This window comes from Notolepis coatsorum (assembly GCF_963971535.1).
Source record: "Notolepis coatsorum genome assembly, chromosome: 12".
Classification (NCBI taxonomy): domain Eukaryota; kingdom Metazoa; phylum Chordata; class Actinopteri; order Aulopiformes; family Paralepididae; genus Notolepis; species Notolepis coatsorum.
In genome coordinates this window covers 67,550,034-67,572,114 of record NC_140176.1, presented here as the reverse complement: position 1 = coordinate 67,572,114, position 22,081 = coordinate 67,550,034, and the positions used below count along the sequence as shown (strand labels likewise).

Below are 22,081 nucleotides of genomic sequence, written 5' to 3'. Positions count from 1 at the left end.
ACATTGGCCAATGATTGACCTTCATTCTCATTCAATATTTGAAATGGTAAGAAAACACACTTCTCCCGAATTGATTGAATTGGGAATGAAAGAAGGACAACTCGGGTGAGTGAGTGTCTATAGTGTGCGTCGGTGCCCATTTTGTTTGACTTTGTCTGCTTCTTTGTGTGTGTGGTGTCAAAGCAGACTGCAATTTCAACACAACGTCTCCAAGAGGAGCGAGAAAGCCAGAGTTCCTGCTAACAGAGCATCATCGAAGTAGCAGCGGGCCTGTCTGCTAGCTAGCACAGTTGTCTAGTAGAGATATTGAGAGGAATTGGATTTCGCCCACACAAACGGACTAGCGTGTGCGCATGCACGTGCGCACACACACACACAAGTAATGAAATTAGAGTGTGCTTACATTGCTAGCGGGCAGGTCATAATTTCATGAGGACATGCATTCAGCTGAGTAATGTTATTACTGTCAAAAACCTGGACTTGGCTTGTATACAGATGACTGAGGGCACAGGTCCCTCTTAACATGTCCTTATTTCATGAGGTCACAACATGGATTTATTTGGAATTTTTTATGTGTAGGCCTATAAACATTGGTGATTCATTGAATGTAATTTTTTTTAATGGCATATAAAAACACAATACGATGATAAAAAAGTTAATCCTAATTGAAGGAACGGGTAATACTCACTCTCTCTGTCCTGCGTGTTGTATACAGCTACGAACGGGACATTAGGGCCTGGAGACACAGAAGACGGGTTGACACAGGGTCAGACTTTGTATTACTGTGTATATATGAGATATTGGGCTTTAAAGTTTTCACATCCCATGGACTAATAAACTACATGTCTTTTTTTACCTACTTAAACAACCATGTTCAAAAATCTAACTCTGTCCACATATACATTAGCTACATTAGGTTAAGAACAAATTTTTTTTAACAAAATGTCAGACAGTTCAACTACACATGTCTGTTATTTCACAAGATATCAGAGAGAAGTAGATGGTTGTGGCCCAAGCTTTCTATACACTTTCTTTCATTTCTGTCATAATAAAAAATAAACACACACACACACACACACAAACACACACACACACACACACACACACACACACACACACACACACACACACACACACACACACACACACACACACACACACACACACACACACACACACACACACACACACACACACACACACACACACACACACACACACACAATGATACAAATTCTCAAAATGCCTGTCATTGTCTGAATGCATGTACTGTAAGAAATATTCATTAACTCATTAACAAAATGTACACGCCAGGGCCTGTGCTCTGTCACAGAACGAGATCAACTATGCTGTTATTCAATTAATGCAATGCGATAGCTCAATAGCTTTCCCTGAGCTCATCCACAAATACAACAGAGTCCCTCTGGTCATACTGTACCTACAAGCCTACAACAGAGTCCCTCTGCTCATACTGTACCTACAAGCCTACAACAGGGTCCCTCTGCTCATACTGTACCTACAAGCCTACAACCCTACAAGCCTACAACAGAGTCCCTCTGGTCATACTGTACCTACAAGCCTACAACAGAGTCCCTCTGCTCATACTGTACCTACAAGCCTACAACAGGGTCCCTCTGGTCATACTGTACCTACAAGCCTACAACAGGGTCCCTCTGGTCATACTGTACCTACAAGCCTACAACAGAGTCCCTCTGCTCATACTGTACCTACAAGCCTACAACAGAGTCCCTCTGCTCATACTGTACCTACAAGCCTACAACAGAGTCCCTCTGGTCATACTGTACCTACAAGCCTACAACAGGGTCCCTCTGGTCATACTGTACCTACAAGCCTACAACAGAGTCCCTCTGGTCATACTGTACCTACAAGCCTACAACAGGGTCCCTCTGCTCATACTGTACCTACAAGCCTACAACAGGGTCCCTCTGCTCATACTGTACCTACAAGCCTACAACAGAGTCCCTCTGCTCATACTGTACCTACAAGCCTACAACAGAGTCCCTCTGGTCATACTGTACCTACAAGCCTACAACAGGGTCCCTCTGCTCATACTGTACCTACAAGCCTACAACAGAGTCCCTCTGGTCATACTGTACCTACAAGCCTACAACAGAGTCCCTCTGCTCATACTGTACCTACAAGCCTACAACAGGGTCCCTCTGGTCATACTGTACCTACAAGCCTACAACAGGGTCCCTCTGGTCATACTGTACCTACAAGCCTACAACAGGGTCCCTCTGGTCATACTGTACCTACAAGCCTACAACAGGGTCCCTCTGGTCATACTGTACCTACAAGCCTACAACAGGGTCCCTCTGGTCATACTGTACCTACAAGCCTACAACAGAGTCCCTCTGGTCATACTGTACCTACAAGCCTACAACAGAGTCCCTCTGGTCATACTGTACCTACAAGCCTACAACAGAGTCCCTCTGGTCATACTGTACCTACAAGCCTACAACAGAGTCCCTCTGGTCATACTGTACCTACAAGCCTACAACAGAGACCCTCTGGTCATACTGTACCTACAAGCCTACAACAGAGTCCCTCTGGTCATACTGTACCTACAAGCCTACAACAGAGTCCCTCTGCTCATACAGACCCCCCCCCACCCCCCCCCCCCACCACCACCACCGCTAGAGGAGCCGCTCGGAGGAGGAACCATCGATGCACTTAGCAAATTGGGAACGCGGAGAACATGGCAGGTGCGATACTTTCTCTCTCCTCTTTTCTCTCCATCGCTGAGCGGTAATGATATCAGACTCTCTTTCAAATCAAATGTACACGGGCAGACAGTATGGGAGAACAGGATTAAATGCGTACAGACTACGGAGGCACAGGCACTGGAGCGGCCTGGCTAGCGGTTGGTGTGTGCATTTCCTTTGTGGCTACTTCGGGTTCAGAGGGGTCAGGCCCATTTTAGATTCCCTATTTCCTAGTGAGGTCTGAGGAATGGGAACCGGAACATGAAATGACAGAACCCTTACTCACTCAAGACTATATACGGTGTACCTGTCTGTATACATGCACAATTGAAAAAAAAAGAAAAGAAGTTGAATTGAATAACGTTGGGGAAGGGGAGAGTGAGAGAGAAGAGAGAGAGAGCTATAGGGCAAAGAGGGAGAAACAGGGAGTGATTGTTGAAGAGGAGAGATGCTAAAGAAACCAAAGTGTTGTTACACCTTTGCAGTTGAGCAGGAAGTAACTCATGTTCAGACTGAAGAAGCCGCTGACGTAGCTGCAGTCGTCCGTGAAGTCGCATGACAAACACCGGCGGTTGAACTGGCCAACCGTATCCGCACTGTGGAGAGAGAGAGAGAGAGAGAGAGAGAGAGAGAGAGAGAGAGAGAGAGGGAGAGAGAGAGAGGGGGGGAGAGGAGAGGGCACTTCATCCACTTGAGAAAATCACACATCCACCTCCAAAACATATGCAAAAAAAAAAATTAACTCCCAGTGTCCATTAAGTTACCTGTACAGATGCCTTCGCTTCGGGTCGTCCTCAGTGCTCAAGAAGTATCTAGAACACCAATAAAACACTTTAGACCTAACAAATAATATCTACTGTTATGCATGGTCACCTATAGGGCTGAGCGATATGGGTGGGTTTATATATATATATATATCATGATAATGAGAAGGATTTTCTTCAATGTTACAATAATCTGCTCACACATAAAATCACATGTTCAATAATCCAGTTTGTGGTCATCGTATTTGACTGCATGGTAATGTGATACTACAGTATCAAACTGTTTCAATGTAATTTTCAGCTGACGTTCACTCAACATTTGCTTTTTTATTATTAATGTAGACCAAAAAAAACTATAAACAACAACACAGATATATCTCCCGGGCCTAGTTGCACAGTACATAGTGTGTGTTATGTCCTGACCTGAAGTATGAGGCGCATATGAGGTGAAGCCAAATGAAGCCGAGTTTGTGTTTTGTGCAGCTCACTCACGGGAGAGATAAGCTCTCCATGCACGGTCCTCTCACGAGAACGGATGCTTCACAAATGAATTATGGAGACAGAGAGGTGCTGCTGGCTGCTTTTAGAACGGAAGTAGGCCAACTTGTCCTTCCTCCAGTGAGGTTTTTGGGAAAATAGCTGAAGAGAATTTGAAGGTGAGGGGGGCGTGCGTGTGTGTGTGTGTGTGTGTGTGTGTGTGTGTGTGTGTGTGTGTGTGTGTGTGTGTGTGTGTGTACGACTGCATTGTGGTGTGCGTTGCATCTCACATCAGTTGACTGTCCTCGCTGTACGCCAGGACTTGGGTGACATCCCAGTCCCCTGATGTAATTGACTGCAGCGTGTCTGTGCTGGTGTTAGGCTGTGGAAGGTAAGGGACACAGAGAGACATACAGTGAGTATATGGTCTGCAGTGTGTCTGTGCTGAGGGTAGGGACACAGAGAGACATACAGTGAGTATATGGTCTGCAGTGTGTCTGTGCTGAGGGTAGGGACACAGAGAGACATACAGTATATGGTCTGCAGTGTGTCTGTGCTGAGGGTAGGGACACAGAGAGACATACAGTGAGTATATGGTCTGCAGTGTGTCTGTGCTGAGGGTAGGGACACAGAGAGACATACAGTATATGGTCTGCAGTGTGTCTGTGCTGAGGGTAGGGACACAGAGAGACATACAGTATATGGTCTGCAGTGTGTCTGTGCTGAGGGTAGGGACACAGAGAGAGACATACAGTATATTGAATGCAGCGTGTCTTTAAAATTAGAAGTAGCAACGGAGACATGTTTTCATTCTCTAGTTCAGTGGTTCCCACTCTGGTTTGCCGTGATAACTGTCCAATCTGCTCATATCACATTCTTATTCTACGTAATAAATTGTACCACACAGCTTGTAAAAATGTGACTTAATTATATGTCAAAATGAATTTGTAAGCTGATTAAATACATATACTTGTTCATATTTTAAAATGGCATATCGAATGCAATATACTTGCAAATTAATGCAAATGTACCGCTCCGAAGATTTCTCAACTTTCGCCAATAGTGTTTCCCGCTCGAGTCTCATTTGTTCTAAAATACCCCCCCCCCCCCCCCCCCCCTACGACGAGCTCCGGGATCCATTACGCTCTCTCTCCACAGCATCAGCTGCTAGTTTGGCTGCTAAAGCCCAAGATGAACTCTAATTATCTACAAATGGGCCGCACAGTGCACATATCTCCACACTGCGTTTTAGTGCTGTGTCAGCGCACACGCGATGAACTGAGTTTGTAATAGCTTTTGCCTTCTGGAAATGAATGTCTCTCCCCCTCTAAGAACGCTGTCAACGTGCGTAGAGAGGGAGAGAGAGCACATCGCACAAGTTCTGTTTCACAACCTCTGTCTCTCTCTCTCTCCCTCAGAAGCAGGTGCAAGTTATTATTTTAAAATCTGTGTTTTAAACTCTGCTAAATTATCAGTTTTTAAATACAGGTATGCTACGGACAAAAGTATGGTGTGTTGTTAATAGCTTAAGCTCTGATATATATATATATATATATATATATATATATAATGAAAAACATGTATTTATTTATTTCTTTTTTGAAGTTTATTATATTTTCAGGGGTGCCTTGGTCAAAACTCCTTTGGTAACCATTGCTCTAGTCTAGTTGATTGACTCTTGATACAAGGACTAACGTTAGGTTATGACTATAACCAAGTTCTGTTAGTATAGCGACGCTCGGCATCGCTCTCTGCACTATCTCGCATACGTGCACGCGCACTGAATAAAGACCACAATGTACCTTTAATCCCAATATTCGTCTGACCACACCCCTATCAGCTTACCCATATAAGCAGGGGTGGGGCCACCCACTCTCCTCCTTCCCAAGCTTTCGCCACAAGGCGAGGTCAAAGGCTGCAGCGGCGTCGGATGCCGAGCGTCGCTATACTAACAGAACTTGGTTATAGTCATAACCTAACGTTCTGTATCGTATCGCTCTCGCTCGGCATCGCTCTCTGCACAAGGGAGGCCGAGCGAGAGCCAACGGCCGACAAATACACCCCGCTGACAGCCCCCCACAAACCATCAGAACAGGGAGGGCTATTAGGGGCTTCACGGGAGGGCGACGGACCCGACCGTGCGAAGAGGCACTCAAGCAACTCAACGCACAGGGTGAGCAGACCGTGGCTTGACCCCACGACTACACACACGCACAACCCGCATGCCACCCGGGAACGAACGGAGGAACAACCTCGTTACTGCCCCCAGAATCACGGGGTCAAGGGCAAACCCAACCCCGTGGCAAGGCCGTAGCAGCGGAGCACGAAGGAAGACCCAGACCCACCAAAAGGACTGGACTCCCTAGAATGGGGGCCCGGAGAAGTCCATGATGCCAGCATCAAGACCCCACCAGGTGGGCACGCAGTGCCCCGCCCCCCACATCGCCAGCGTATTCGGACAAAGGCCCCTCAGTTACTGCACCTGGTATTCCCAGGCGGAATCCCATCCAAGTACTAACCAGGCCAGAACCTGCTTAGCTTCCGAGATCGGACGAGATCGGGCGTGTTCAGGTTGGTATGGCCGTAAGCCGAGCGGGCCCTGTCCCCCCAATAGTACACCGCCTGGCACACTGACCCTGCAGAACAGGCAGTCAGCATGGCCGTAAGCACACAAAAAAGGTTAACCAACGGAAGCAGGCAGCGCACCGGGGAAAAACCAGGCAACAGGCTGTTAACCCTAGCCTGGAGACTGCGGACGAGACAGGCGCCAGAGGGGACAGCTGAACACAGCTGCCCCGGCGGAAGGAGCGTAAGCTGGCGGTGTTGCACGACCAAGCCTCCATTTAAAAACCCCCACCCAGAGGGGTCGAGGCAGAGAAGGCTGACACGATTGGCAGACGTCATGAACGTGCAGGGGCACCCTCAAACGGTGAACCCGGGAGTTGACACTGCTCCAACACACCAGGGAATCAACCACCTCGGTGTTACCCAATGCGGTGGTTGTTCCTATAACCCCTCAAGAAAAAACTCCAAAACACACCTGCGGGTATACACCGGCTATACCGCAGTACAAGTGTTTCAGTTTCCAAAAAGGGTTAACCCAGGCCTACGGGTCGCAAACATCACTTCGGACCGGGCCTGGCGGTACGGGAAGCACAGGGTCACCAGAGGAGGTCAAAAAACCACCCCCACAGGCCCCTCTTCGCCATGCGTGAGAGAGGAGCGAAAAATAATGGAGAACCAGCCCCTAAGCACACCGTACCTGGTATTCCCCGGCGGTCTCCCAACCAAGTACTAACCAGGACCAACCTGTGTAGCGGCCGAGATCCGACGAGATCGAGCGCGTACAGAATGGCATGGCTGTAAGCCATGACGACAGTGCTGAGTAAAAACATACCCAACCAGGGTCTCCATAGCGCTTAACCCTGTGACACCCAGACCGACCTGGCATTTTTCCCCCTGAAAAAAGCCCAAGTCCCTCAGGGTACCAGAACAGCAGATCTGCATCCCCGGCGGACAACGGGTTCAACTGATCTGGACCAGCGTGACCAGAACCAGTCCCGTGCCCTAACCACGCCGACATGCCTACTCCAGGAGAAGGGCAGATATGCGTGTTGATCTTAACATGAAAAGAAGGCGCCACCCAGACGTTCGGACGAACCGCGCCTGGTGGCCCACCCCAAGGGCGTGAGACCCCACCACATATGTTCAGATCCATCCCGTCATCATCCCCCAGACATGAACGAGAATCCGTCGACAACCCACCCAGGTCATGGGATGTGGTCGTCGGAAGAGGAAAAACCCCCATCTCAGTTGCTTTATAAAAACGCTGTTTCAACCACAAGCAACCAAGGCGTGCCAGTCAATCGCCTGTTTACAGCGAGCTAGCACTATACGTGCGTCGGGACACACCCCCATCAATGAACAGGCTATTTAGACCTGTCATTGAATCCCCAAGGCGCCCAGGGGAACGACAAGAGGGGTGTGACACTCCCTAACTCCAACACTTCTGGAATAGAAAGAAGGAAGCATCAACAGTATGTATCCCAGTCTACACAGCCGGGGTAAAAATTTTTCACATTTTTACATCCCACCACCCTCCCATAGGAAAGAGACGGGGATCCCCAGAGAGACTTCCCACGCGAGCTGTACAGATTGAAAAGAATATATTGCACCTTGAGCCATGTAAAAAAACTGGTTTTAGGGCCTCCGGGGAAGAGGCACTGAACCCATACACACTCAATAAACGAATTGAATCGAATATACATACAATAGAAAAGGACCCTTCTAGAGGGTCCACTCACTTTGACAATCTGAGGAGGAAGGCTCTGTACTCTGATGGAGGCTTCCTCACATGGAAGAAGGAGTCCGAACTCACAGAAGGCCTGAATAGGCGCTTGGTGAGGAGGAGCCCTGACCACCCCCCCTGAAAACAGATCCATCACATGGACCTGAACAGCACACGGAAGTCCTACCAACAGAGACGCGCACGGTGACGTACTCTATGGCGGGGGAATTCCTGCGGTGCACACGCCCAATATACCAAGCCGTGGGACCAGGAACTCCCTCCCCCCCCCCCCCCCCCCCCCCGTAACGTGCCGAACCGCCACGTGACGGGAACCTTGAAGGACAGGGGGTGTACCCCTGACCGACAGAACAATGGGGAGAGGAAAGGTTACCAGTTCACCCCTTTACGACCCCACACCCATGATACGATGTAACGACAAAAAGAGAATATGACACAGTCATAGTCAGCTCTATGAAGCGTTTCACAGCTCCACACAGCGCATGAGCTAACCTGCTATCTGATTTTTACTAAGGAAAAACACAGAATAGAGAGGGCTCTAAGAACCCCGGTCCAACATACACATGTGCTTCTGTGGCCAGTACAACCCAGTTGTAGGTCACATGACACACACAACCCATCATCACCTACAAAAAATGGCAAAAACACTCAACAGAGGAACGCCGTTTTTTTCACAATGAGAGAATACATCATTCTTGATTAGTATCGACCACAGGCCTTGCTAAGCACACATGACAGCAACCAAACCAATTTCCCTTTAGGAAATAAGTTTCTCCAGCAGATTTAGCACAACCTCAGCAATCAAGCTAAGAGTTACATCGTATCCCTACCACACAAAAGACACAATTAATGCACAACATGTCTGATAGGAGGATGAAAAAGTCCCCAGGGAACCGGGGGGGAAACACAATCCTCCTATTTTACCCTCAATACGGCCAGTTAAAACAGGAAAACCTGTTAATGTGTGAACACACTGTTCATTGTCATTACAGTCTGAGAAAGAACATTCTTTTACTCACTTGTCACCAAGCATAGCTTCATAGGTTAGTTACCTTAGTTGTGAGTACACGGCCGTGTTTCTCACACAACAACCAGATCATTACATCCCGTTTGCACGGAGAAGCTAACTGCCAGTGACAAAAACAGCTCACACATAACCCGCAACGTATCCTAAATGCATTGTAGCAACACACGTTTTGGGAAAAACACCGTTATTCACAATACATTTAGCAAAGTAAAACCAGAAGACGTGTTATGAGGTCTGGTCAACCCCGTTCCTACCCGGAACGCAGATCAGCGAAGTGCAGTCACAGACACCGTAGGAACACAGCCGCTCCTGTGTTGTCCGAACTGGGCAGCGTCACCGCCCCAACCCGCACTACAGTCCCCTGTTGATGCAACCTTGCCGTCCTGGCTCAGGGCAGGGTCGACGAAAACATCCCCTGTCAAGGATGACGTCGTGGTCAAGAGTGTAAAACATGTTAAAATCAAAGCACGTTCAACAGAATAGCATCAAGCTAACGGCCGCTCCAACCGTTCGGGTGCTACTGCTTCTGCTTGCGAGACGCCGATCTAACAGCGCACGCGATCAGAAGCGAGCTCACGGCGGCGCGCGAGAAGCTAAGCTACCCCGCGCCAGGCCATGGCCATAGCAGCAAGCTAACGTTACCTAGCGACCACGACATGCTAGCCCCGCAGCTAACAGCTGACTGGCTAATAGTAGGCCCTAAGCAGGCCATGTAGCGATCCAGCAGGCTAACGCAGCAGTTAACAGCTGACTGGCTAACCGTAAGCTATGAACATGTAAACAATGACATAACACTCACCCAGACAGGCCGCCGTTCTGAACCTCTCCTCACTTTTTAAGAGAAAAGAGAAAACAAGATGTCAACACCGCTTCACAACGGTGACTTTACCACATCCGACGGAATCAGCACAGTACCAACTGGCCTGTGTAGCTGACTTTGAACATGAATCTGCCGCTATCGCACATTACATGCACATATCCCCTCGTGAAGGAATACTCTCATTTGGATATGAAAGATGGGGCCTTAACACGGTGACAGAGAGAATCCACTCGTCCAGAACACACAGGGATCACCAGTGTCAATGGTCGCGGCCCACTAGTTAAAACTATAATGGTCTTCAGACCAAGGCCTTCTGTCGCCTAGGTGGCTGAACAAAGGACCCTAGCCTGGGGCCGGTTTCCATAAACTTTGTCAAGTAGCCCCCATAGCACTAACAGACAAGTGGAGCCCGCCAGCAAACACTACTCACCCAACCTGGAACGCACCGCTTCTCACAACAGCGGCATGTCCGACAGTTCAGCTGTGGCCTGACAGGTTTCACCCCAACAAACACAGCAAGGAACTGCAGTTGAGAAGCATGCAGCGGCGTGCTCCCAATACGAAAACCGGTGGAGGGTTTTTAGAATGATCATCATCTTCCAGACACTCCAGTACGAAGACAATATCGCCGTATTTTCTCGAAAATAGTGAGAGAGAAAATAAAGATATGATGTCAACGTATCCTTGTTTCCCAAAGCTGCTCCTAAACCTTTCTTCCATCATGGTGTCAAGTGTGGGGATCTACCGAGGCACTTCTTCCTTGTGGTGAAAGCGAGAAGGAGGAGAGTGGGTGGCCCCACCCCTGCTTATATGGGTAAGCTGATAGGGGTGTGGTCAGACGAATATTGGGATTAAAGGTACATTGTGGTCTTTATTCAGTGCGCGTGCACGTATGCGAGATAGTGCAGAGAGCGATGCCGAGCGAGAGCGATACGATACAGAACACTAGACAACAGGTCAATTGTGAGTGTGGTAATTGTGACTTTTAAATTGTATTTGCTGTTTTCTGGGGCTGTAAAATGTTTATTTATGTTAATAATGTAAAACAGACCAATATTCCAATTTTACAATGGCTTATGAATATGTGAATATACCCCAGATTTATATGGTAAAGAAGAAAAATCCTGGATTGGGGCTTTAACACTGGCCTGTCACATTATGATCTCCATGGCATGTACTCTCAATTAGCACCCTGAAACATTATGTTTGTGTAAGACTAGCTTAATAAGCTACAAGTAGCAGGTGTTATCTATTAGCTGCTATAGAGTAGAGAACACACAGTACCTGTGAAATAGACATGGAGATATGGAAGAACTTCCCTCTGCCTCCCTGAGGGACGGCCCTGGTGAAGAACAGCTTCAGACCATCCTTGGAGAACAGCGGCTCCTCGTTCTAAATACAGTAGTAAAAAGAAAGAAAGAACCATTTGGTTTAGATTATTATTATTTATTAGATTATATTATATATATATATTTTTTTTACCAGGGACAGTGCACATGAATCAACATGTATGTTCATCATCATCATCATCATCATCATCATCATCATCATCATCATCATCATCATCATCATCATCATCATCAGTGTCATCGTCATCATCATTATTATCGTCATCTTCATTCTCATCATCATTATTCTCATTACAATCATCATCATCAATATCATCATCATCCTCAGCCTTATTCTCATTACCGTTATCACCATCATAAGTATCATAACCACCATCATCATCATCATCATCATCATCATCATCATCATCATCATCATCATCATCATCATCATCAGCATCATCGTCATCATTGTACCTGTCTGTGCAGCCATCCTTCACTTTCATCTTCATGTTTCTGTAAAGACATGTGATTAGAGGGGTCAAACAACACAGAAATGTGACAACATAGTGTTTGTATCCTAAGCACTTTACAACTTATGCCTCAAATAAGTGTTAGGTATTGGATAAATCTGTTTTTATATCTCTGCCAACTGGATCCAGATGGGGAAGGGGCACATACACATAAAAACACGTTATTTTCACAATCTACACACACTCACACACTGTATGGTTTCCCTCTTCGAGGGTTGACATTTAGCCTCTTCTAGGATTGACCTTTACCCTTACACACTAAACTGCATGTGCCAGACACACACTAATAGGAAGAACGAGCACATACAAGATGCACATACAGTACATAGTTTTCTAATTGAAGAAAAGTGGTAAATTCCTCCACAGTACCTTGGTGCAGACTCCCGTGGTGGCCTCACACAGTGTCAGCATGGAGATGTTCTGGGCTCTGTTCAGCCAGTTGATCGCCAGCTTGGTGCTGGTGGCCCATTTCACCATGGTGACATAGTACTCCCTGGCAAACACAGGCACACATATAATCCCCTGTACATCATGGAACACTGATGCAAGGATAATGTTTATACTTACTTACTTACTTACTTACTTACTTACTTACTTACTTACTTACTTACTTACTTACTTACTTACTTACTTACTTACTTACTTACTTACTTACTTACTTACTTACTTACTTACTTATAATACTTTTTCTCCCCCATTTTTTCCGTATTTTTCTCCCATCCCAATTTAGTCGTTATGCCAATTCCCTTCCTGGTCGTTGCACGCTTTTGCCCCCTACTGTCGGCCTGGGGAGGGAGAATACTACCACATGTCTTCCTCCGATACATGTGGAGTCAGCCAGCCGCTTCTTTTCACCTGACAGCGAGGACTCTCACCGGGGGAGTGTAACACGTGGGAGGATCACACTATCTCCCCCAGATCCCTTCCCTGCTGAACAGGCGTCCCGACTGACCAGTAGGAGTCGCTGTTTACAACGACCAGGATACATACCCCACCGGCTTCCCACCCGCTAACACTGCCAATTGTGTTAGAAGGGACAACTGACCAGGCGGTTAGGTGGCCGAGCGGAGATTGCGTTCGTCACCAACCCCGGAGCTGTGAGCTGGATTCGCCTGTTCGAATCCAGCTCACAGCTCCGGGGTTGTCACCAGCTTGGCTGGCCGTCTGCACTAATACAATTGGCTGTATTAGAGGGTGGGAGAAGCTGGCGGGGTGGGTCCGGGTCGTTGTAAACAGCGACTCCTACAGTTCGGTCGGGGCGCCTGCTAAGCACGGATAGGACTTGAGGGGGATAGTGTGGTCCTCCCACACGCTACGCCCTCTCGATGAGAATCCGCGCTGCCAGGTGAAAAGAAGCGGTGATTGGCTGGACGTGTGTCGGAGGAAGCACGTGGTAGCCTCCACTCTCCCAGATGATCTGACTGTGGGGGGTAAGTGCGCAGCGACCAGGAAGGGACTGGGAATTGGCATACGACTAACATTGGGATGGGAGAAAATCGGAGGAAAAATGGAGGGGGAAAAAGATCAATAAAAAAAAAAGAAGGGACAACTGACCAAGCCGGAGGTACCGCTGACAGCTGGATTAGATCCCAGAGTCTCTGCGGTGGTAGGCGAGCGCTTAGTCCGCTGCGCTACCCAGTCGCCCCTGCAAGGATAATGTTTGATTGAATCTCTCTACCCACCCTATTCTGGGATCCTCGGGTCTCCTCATCTCAATGGTATGCAGAGGACCGTTGAGGTTCACCACATACAACGTAATGATTGGGTTCTCCTCACCAGCCTAGAGGAAAGGGTGATTAATAAGGAGTTAGTATAAGTAAATCAACTTGTGCTTAATATTCAGGAGTTGTATTTGCTGTTTTATGGCTATACAAGTTTTGTTTACGTCGGTAATGTTTGTATGCAGATTTATATTCTGATTTCCAACGGGTTAATAAAGTTCACAGCGTCGAGTTTTTTCTCCACCCACAAATCAAACCCTTCAAGAATGTATGTGAATAGTATACCCGACAAATGTACACAAATCAGTACCTTAGGGTAGTGGTACTCTTTCCCTGTAAGACAGGTTCTTAAAATCAGTACCTTAGGCTAGTGATTGATTGAATTTATTGGACAATCTAAAATCATGTACAGCCATCACATATAGTAGTGATACTCTTTCCCAGAGGGACAGATCAGTACCTTAGGCTAGTGGTACTCTTTCCCTGTAAGACAGGTTCTTTAAGATCAGTACCTTAGGCTAGTGCAGGGGTGGCCAACCAGTCAGAGACTAAGAGCCACAAAAATGACTGTGGTACCACAAAGAGCCACACCATATACCAGCATTTCTCAACTTTTTTTTCAGTCACGGCACCCTTCATGTGTTTATAGGTCTCACCCTCTGACCTCTGAAGTTGCTAATGTCTTTTTTTATTTCGGCCTCACAGGGTTAAAAGTACCCTGGTAGACCCACGGTTGCAAAATTACAAAATCACTTTTAGCCATTTAAAAAATAATGTTTATTTAAAAGTTTTTAAGCACATATATAGTCAATTGGTCCTGTTGTTCAGCCTCACAATGCTATTTGATAGTAAATGTGTTTATATGTCCCACCCTCTGGCCTCTGAAGTTGCTAATGTCTTTTTAATTTGGGCCTCACAGGGTTAACCTCTTAAGCCCGAGATATACAGTAAAAGTGTATATTTTCAGCATTACGTTTGTTTACCAATTATTTTAACTGTTATTAGTCAAATATAAGATTATAGATATCTCAGGGCATTGAGTCGGAAACCGGCGCATATTGACAGGAGGAAGTGGAGCAGCCAAAAGTGAGTGTATTCTTTTGAAGGAAGAGACTCAGGGCTTTCGAATTTTGAAAAACGACCCTACCCAGCTCACACCAGCCCCTGTCAATCATCTGACTTCTGGATTTACTTTTTTATTTCTCTTATTTTTTGGGATGATCTCCCCCAAAACCTGAACGTTATTGCCATAAAACAGAATGCAGTTAGTTTCTCTACTTTTCTGTGCAAAAAAACGGTGTTGCAATACGATGAAAAATGGTGGAGAAATTTACATTATAAAAAAGATGGCAGAATTCAGTACTGTATCTACAAAACCATCTGTTTAATCATCTTCCCTTTATTAATTTGATTCGATTTTTCAGGTCTGGTCAATTTTAGCATGGTGTTATTCACAGTCAAAGATACTTTTTTTAATTTTTTTTTATCTCCTTTTCTCCCTTTTTCTATTTTTCTTTTGCGCCTTGCCCACTCCACTGCACCACCTAGCCGCCCCAGATAAAAACATTTTTTAAATAGAATTGATATTCTCCTTTGGTTTATTACAATTTACTCAAGCCTAGTAACATACACACTATTTCTGACACTGATCCATTATGTCCCTAGATTCAGATACCAAGAACATGCATTTAAAAAAAAAAGTAATGTTTATTCTACATCCTTATGGAATGAGTGACATAAAAAAAAGAAAAAAAAATATTTTTTTTATGGATGGAAGAGCCGCACATTGACGGGCAAAGAGCCGCATGCGGCTCGCGAGCCGCGGGTTGGCCACCCCTGGGCTAGTGGTACTCTTTCCCAGAGGGACAGGTTCTTTAAGATCAGTACCTTAGGCTAGTGGTACTCTTTCCCAGAGGGACAGGTTCTTTAAGATCGGTACCTTAGGGCAGGGGTTCCCAAACTTTTCAGGCCAGGGCCCAGAAAATAAGGCGTCAGAGAGCCGCGGCCCAATGCACATCGTCGGGCTTTTTTTTTTTTTTTTTTTGTCAGGCGACCGATTTTTTAAGCCAAATATCACTTCAATCCTATTAAGTTAGTTCAAGTTAGTTATTCATTTATATGTGCTATTTATGAGAGGGCTAACTTGTTGCAAAATAATAATGATAATAATAATAGCCTCATTAAAATACTATTGTTGCTTCGGTTGTTTTCAGCGTTTTATGTGCATAATCTGTTATTTAGTTTGAAATGTTCGTTGAAATAAGTAGATTTTTCGTTTTTGTTTATTTATTAAGTTAATATAAAACCATATAGTCACATTTTAGAATACAATAGAATAGAATTTTAGAATACAACTAGAAACACTGTCCTGGCCTGCTTCTAAGTTCAGTGGCCTGACAAAAAAAATAAATAATATTTTTTTTTTTTTTTTTTAATCATCTCGCGGCCCACCCGTGGCTGCTCGCGGCCCACCTTTGGGTCGCGACCCCGACTTTGGGAACCACTGCCTTAGGGTAGTGGTACTCATTCAATCTTTATTTATACTCGATAATACACTGAGTAATTAAACTAATTTACAGTGCCGTCGAGATCTCTTTCCCAGAGGGACAGGTTCTTTAAGATCAGTACCTTAGGCTAGGCTCTTTCCCATTCACTTTATGCCCTGGTATGTATGTGATAAAATAAACCTCTTGAATCTTGAATATTGAAAAAATAAATAAAAGGGGGGACAGGTTCTTTAAGATCAGTACCTTAGGGTAGTGGTACTCTTTCCCTGTAAGACAGGTTCTTTAAGATCAGTACCTTAGGGTAGTGGTACTCTTTTCCTGTAGGATAGGGGATGCCAGTGAACATCGGGAGCTCCATTTTGGGAACCAAGGTGTCGTTGATGGTGGCGTATGCCAGCCTGGCGCCATCTGGGGACCACCAGTGGGCGATGTGGGACTGGAACATTTCCTCTGAGACACACAGACAGAGGAAGTGATGGATGATCAGAGAGACAGCAGATATATATTCATATCAATAGGAACCAAAGAGATTAAAGCTATGGGGTAGTTCCTGTCTATACAGTACAACCAATGTGTGCCCACAGCTACCACCATCATTAGAGGCAAACTCCGAAAACTCACACGTTTTCTACCCAGAAGACAACACTGCTTCTTCCTGATTTGAGATTTTTTGATTTTGAGTAGTGGTTGGAACACTGAACTTTACGGCATTACTGCCACTTGTAAATAGCGACAGGGGTCAGTAACCTCATTAGAGAATAAATCAGAGCCTCTAGGAGGCAGTAGACACACAAGAGCAGTCAATTTCCCCTACACATGTTGTAGAAGAAGCCTAATAAATGTAGGCTAATTCACCAGTCAGCTGTCCAATGGGAGAAGGGGGTATGGTGCATGCTCAGATTGCACTGGTGGAGTATTTTGGGACAGAATAGCTGGAAATGCGGCCACATTATACCCCAGTGTTTGACGCAATATGACGAGAGCCATCTTTAGTGACATCTCCTTGATTTTACCCTCCTTGACAGTGTAGTGCAGATACATAAGTATACATTCTGAGATGCATCTCCTATAGGCAGACTATAGGTAGTTTCATTCCAATAACTGAAACACACAGACCTTTGTATTCTGGGGGGGGGGGGGGGGGGGGGAGGAAAGGTCCTGTAATGACGTGGATGGAAGCCAACGGACTCATATTGATGTTGGTACATATTGTGCGCCTGCACTGGCTGTAATACTTCTCTCCTGACTACTACCTGCTTGTTTTCCTGTATTACACACACACACACACACACACACACACACACACACACACACACACACACACACACACAATGGACGTGTGCACACTGCACACACATAGCGCTGAATGGTGAGGTCATAAATCACAACAGCTTTTAATCTTAGCAGAGTGTATCGACCAAAATAGATCTAAGGCCATTCCCCAGACAGGGAGCGAAAAGCCATTCCTCACTAGATGGAGCCACGCAGTGTGTTCTGTCAAGTTACTTGGCCCTCGTGTTTGTACCTACGGAGACGGGGGATTGGTGTGTGTGTGTGTGTGTGTGTGTGTGTGTGTGTGTGTGTGTGTGTGTGTGTGTGTGTGAGTGTGTGTATACGTGTGCAGGTGTATGTGTCCTGCCCTGTACTCTGTGGCGGCGCTCACGTCATCAGCTCAGTTCACCAGAAATGTACTCGCTGTAATTCCCTTGAGTCCATGAGTGTGTTGTTCGACTTTATAGGGTGAAATGGATGACAAACACACACAGAGAGAGAGAGATACAAGATAGAGATATAGATAAGAGAGAGACAAGAGATACAAGAGAGAGATACGAGAGAAGAGAGAGACAAGAGAGATAGAAGAGAGGGATAAAAGAGAGAGAGAATAGATAGAGACAGACAAGAGAGAGACAAGGGAGAGAGAGAAGTGAGAGAAGAAAGAAAGACAAGGGAGAGAGAGAAGTGAGAGAAGAGAAAGACAAGAGAGAGACAGAGAGAGATAGACAAGAGAGACAAGGGAGAGAGAGAGGGAGAAAGGCGAGAGAGAGACAGACAAGAGAGAGACAAGGGAGAGAGAGAGACGTGAGAGAAGAGAGAAAGACAAGAGAGATAGATAGACGAGAGAGACAAGGGAGAGAGAGAGCGACAGAGAAGAGAGAGACAAGAGAGAGAGAAAAGAGAGACATAATGAAAGTGACACGATAGAGAAAGAGGGAGAGAAAGAGCTAAATAGACACAATAGAAAGAGAGAGAAGGAGAAGGAAATAAATAGAATTCTAGGTATTTCAGAAATCCACAAATAACCACATTCTGTTTACAGAATGTAGAACAGGTGGATGAGGCTGTCAGAATGAATATCATAGATGGTGTAACGGTTCACCGTTCCCTGGCCAGACTCCCCCTGCTGCTCCCCCCTCCCTCATGAACAGCCCCCACCTTTGCACATACATTTTCCAGCTCCTCACTCATCCCCATCTTTTCCACCTACTGGACAAATGTTGCCACTTCTCCTCCTCCATTTGGTTATTGTCAAAGTGTCAGTGTTTTTGTGTTTACCCCATTTTGCTGTCGATCCCTGTATATTTGTTACCCTCTGTGCTCCCGTGGTTTTGTTAAGTGTTATTCTGTCTTTTAGTGTTTTCCCCAGTGTGTTTTGGCCTTGTGTTATCTTTAGTCTTTTGCCCCAGTGTGTTCAGTCTGTTTTCCCTTCCCAGGTGCGTCTCGTTCCCAATCACCCTCATGTGTCAATTAGTCTGTGTATACCTGTCTTGTCTGCCAGCTTCCCTGTGTCGGTTCATTGCTTGTGTTTGTGTTCCTGGTCTGTCTGCTGTTGATGTCTACTATTCCTGGCTGTTGCTTCCTCGTCCATGTTCTCTGTGCTGTACCTTGTTCTCCTGTGAGCCTACTCCCTTTGTCAGTAAGTGTTAGTGTTTTTTGTTTGTTTTCACCATCTTTATTTTCATGTAAAGTTCGTCTAGTTTTGTAAGTGTTTATTTGTAGTCAGCTTGATCCCTTTTTCCTTGCCTGCTTTGCAGTGTTTTTTTGTTGTGCCTTTTGTACATGCTCTCATTATGAGTTATTCTTTGTTTTGTTGCTGCTGCCCTTTTTAAGTAAAGTCATTTTGATACACTTCACCCCTGGCTCCACGTCTCGTCTGCCTATTCTCTCCTCGTCCTGTTCAGCAATTGGGTCCTCGACAACACTATCCCTAACAGTTGGCCTTGAAAAATGCCAAATAAATGCATGTACACACGCATGCACATACACACACCTCTGTTTACACATTATCACATTATGCAAATAGCAATTCTCTCAAGGAATATTTGACAGCATTAAACAAAAGCATAACAATCTACTTCATTATTAAGTCCGTGGCAACATCAAAGTGAGTGTCAAAATAGTCCTGCTTATTGTCATAGTGTGCCACAAGCAACATTTATAATAACTTTAGGCAATTAAAATGTCATTAGTGTTGTTTATCAGTGGGCCTGGCTGTTGGCCTCAGGGAAATAAACAGACTATCAGCTATCAACTATCATTTTCATTAACTGGGCATGCTTGGCAGAATGACTGGATATGCAGCATCATTTGAATATCCCCCAATACATATTCTTATATGCATGCATACTTACAAAAGTAAGTTTGTAAAAGTCTTTCTGACTTGTTTTCAGTCCAGACAAGCCAGAGCAGGACTATACCATGCCAGTATGGTAGTAAAGGTTCACGACTGCTTTGCTCTATCCTCTCGGATAAGAATGTGCATCATTTGGAATGAGGACCACGTGTCTGTAGACTCAGTTGTGAACAATTATGTCAAATGAACAGTTCATTCCTCATTTTATCTGGCTTGCTACCACTAAATGACATGCTTGCTTATTCTATTTTCTTTTAGAATACTGTTTTGGAGTCTTAATTTTGTTAAGAATATAGGACAGGTATATATAAGCATCGTGCTTCAGTCTGTATCTTTTCAGTCACTGCCTGAATCAAAGATTGTTAAATGATTGTGTATATTCAAGTTTCAAGTTTCTTTATTAGTTGTCATACAGAAGTACAGAATACTTTTATACAAAATGCTTCTTTCTGTTACGCTCCAGAGACTGTGCTAGACAAAGGGATAAGTATAAAATAAAATAAGTATAGCAAGTATAAAATAGAAGTCACGTACGTAGATGTATTGTGTATTGTGTGATGATGACTGAATAAACTACTACTACTACTACTACTACTACTTATTTCGGCGTGTTTGTACGAGGTATAATCTACTGTACAGAAACCCCCCATTTTGTCTGTCGTTTTCAAAATGTCACATGACAGTAATGGAGCTGCTGTAAGCATTACTTCAGGCAGGACACGGTAGAGACGTTGTGCACCAATCATGTACTTGTGCTCTATTATGCGATACTGGCTTATTATATCTTGCAATATTGACCGCATCACATCATCAGCGAATGTGTGGCTCTGCCCATTGGGGGGGGGGGTTATTATCTGTGCTCACAGCCAAATATTTGGCAGGCTTGATTGGATTTGTGCTGAGAGCAGAACCTCCAAATACGACTCTATAACCATTGTGTCACTATAAACGGTACAATCTTTACGACCAGAGTGTTCCTGACCGGTTGCCACCCGGGGGTTATTCTCCCTGCCATGGGTTGCCCTCTAAAGCAACATGATCATTGCCTTTTTCCCCCTCCTCCCATGCCTCCACGAGACGAGGAGAAATGATTTCGACGGGTGAAAATGGACAAATCGACCCTGTTAAAACGAATTACCATCATAGACAACGGCTCGCCTGTGACACGAGCCCAAATGGGCAAATGTTAACATTTAGCCAAGTGGAGTGTCTTTATTCTCCCGGCGAGAGGAAAGCCGCGGCACTGTTAGTGGACCAACCCGGCGCCCCGTCGCTAAAGCCCAGCGGGGTATAATTGGATTTTGCCGGAGGTACATTAGCTATCAGTGCACTGGTGCACAGGGCAGCGCAGGACTGCATTAAAACACTAAAATAATAAGGAAACTGTCCGGCCTAGTGGAGCCCACCTGCCGGCTTCACCACAGGCCGTTTAAAAAAGCTTTCCGACGCGGTAGCGGAAACGCCGGGCGGTCACAGCCTTGTTCTGCTAACGGCTGGGTGTGGGGATGGGCCAGTCACCTTGCCTAGTCAAGGGGAAAGCAGCTAAGGTTTGTGAATATGGATGGGAAAACAAGAGAGTCTGAGAAAAATATAACAAAAAGCAAAATGTTCTCCTCCATATCTGATGCCTTTCTCTCCATCTCTCTCCATCTCTCTCTCTCTCTCTCTGGATTGGATTGGCCAGGTGAGCTGTCACAGACTCATCTGTTTTCCCTTGTTCTCGGCTCTCGCCGCGCCGGGCTAAATTATTCACCGCACAGAGGACATTACTAATGCATGAGACGCCATGATTGTGAGTCAAGTGGCCAACGGGTTATAATGAACGGAAGGTGACATATCCAGGTGGACTGAACTAATGAGGCAGAGAGAAATGTCCCACTTGGCACTTGGTGGTATATACTGCCAATCAACTACTATTAGTAAGATAAAGCCAACGATGAAGGCCCTTCAGGGTATCAGTAATACTGCAGAACCGTATTGTTGGGGATTTGAATTGAAACGGTAATTGATTTAACCATATTGGCTCGATGTGACCAACAGGGGGCAGCGGTGTCACATGTTAGAACCAGACTGAGGGACGGCATAGCAGGCCAAGAGGTGCACACAGTGAATACAGGATTGGTAAATTAGCCAGAAAACAGAAAGACATTTATTTTTGGGATTTGAGTCTGTAAATAATAAATAAATAAAAAAAACTTGAATATTGGGTTTAGGAATGTGATTCAGTCAAGCTAATTGTAA

The 22,081-nt window shown here is 45.5% G+C and overlaps 1 protein-coding gene across 1 annotated transcript in view; it reads right to left on the bottom strand.

Moving 5' to 3' along the window:
- The window catches only part of dpp6a (dipeptidyl-peptidase 6a), a gene marked incomplete at both ends in the record, with an annotated part of 272,276 nt that overhangs the window by 10,545 nt on the left and 239,650 nt on the right, over window positions 1-22,081 (bottom strand). The window contains 9 exons of the mRNA XM_084326051.1: window positions 689-736; window positions 3,204-3,322; window positions 3,491-3,538; window positions 4,258-4,349; window positions 11,405-11,512; window positions 11,926-11,964; window positions 12,351-12,474; window positions 13,664-13,761; window positions 16,505-16,659. Of these exons, the coding sequence (XP_084182177.1) occupies window positions 689-736; window positions 3,204-3,322; window positions 3,491-3,538; window positions 4,258-4,349; window positions 11,405-11,512; window positions 11,926-11,964; window positions 12,351-12,474; window positions 13,664-13,761; window positions 16,505-16,659 (831 nt within the window). The remainder of the gene's footprint in view (window positions 1-688; window positions 737-3,203; window positions 3,323-3,490; window positions 3,539-4,257; window positions 4,350-11,404; window positions 11,513-11,925; window positions 11,965-12,350; window positions 12,475-13,663; window positions 13,762-16,504; window positions 16,660-22,081) is intronic.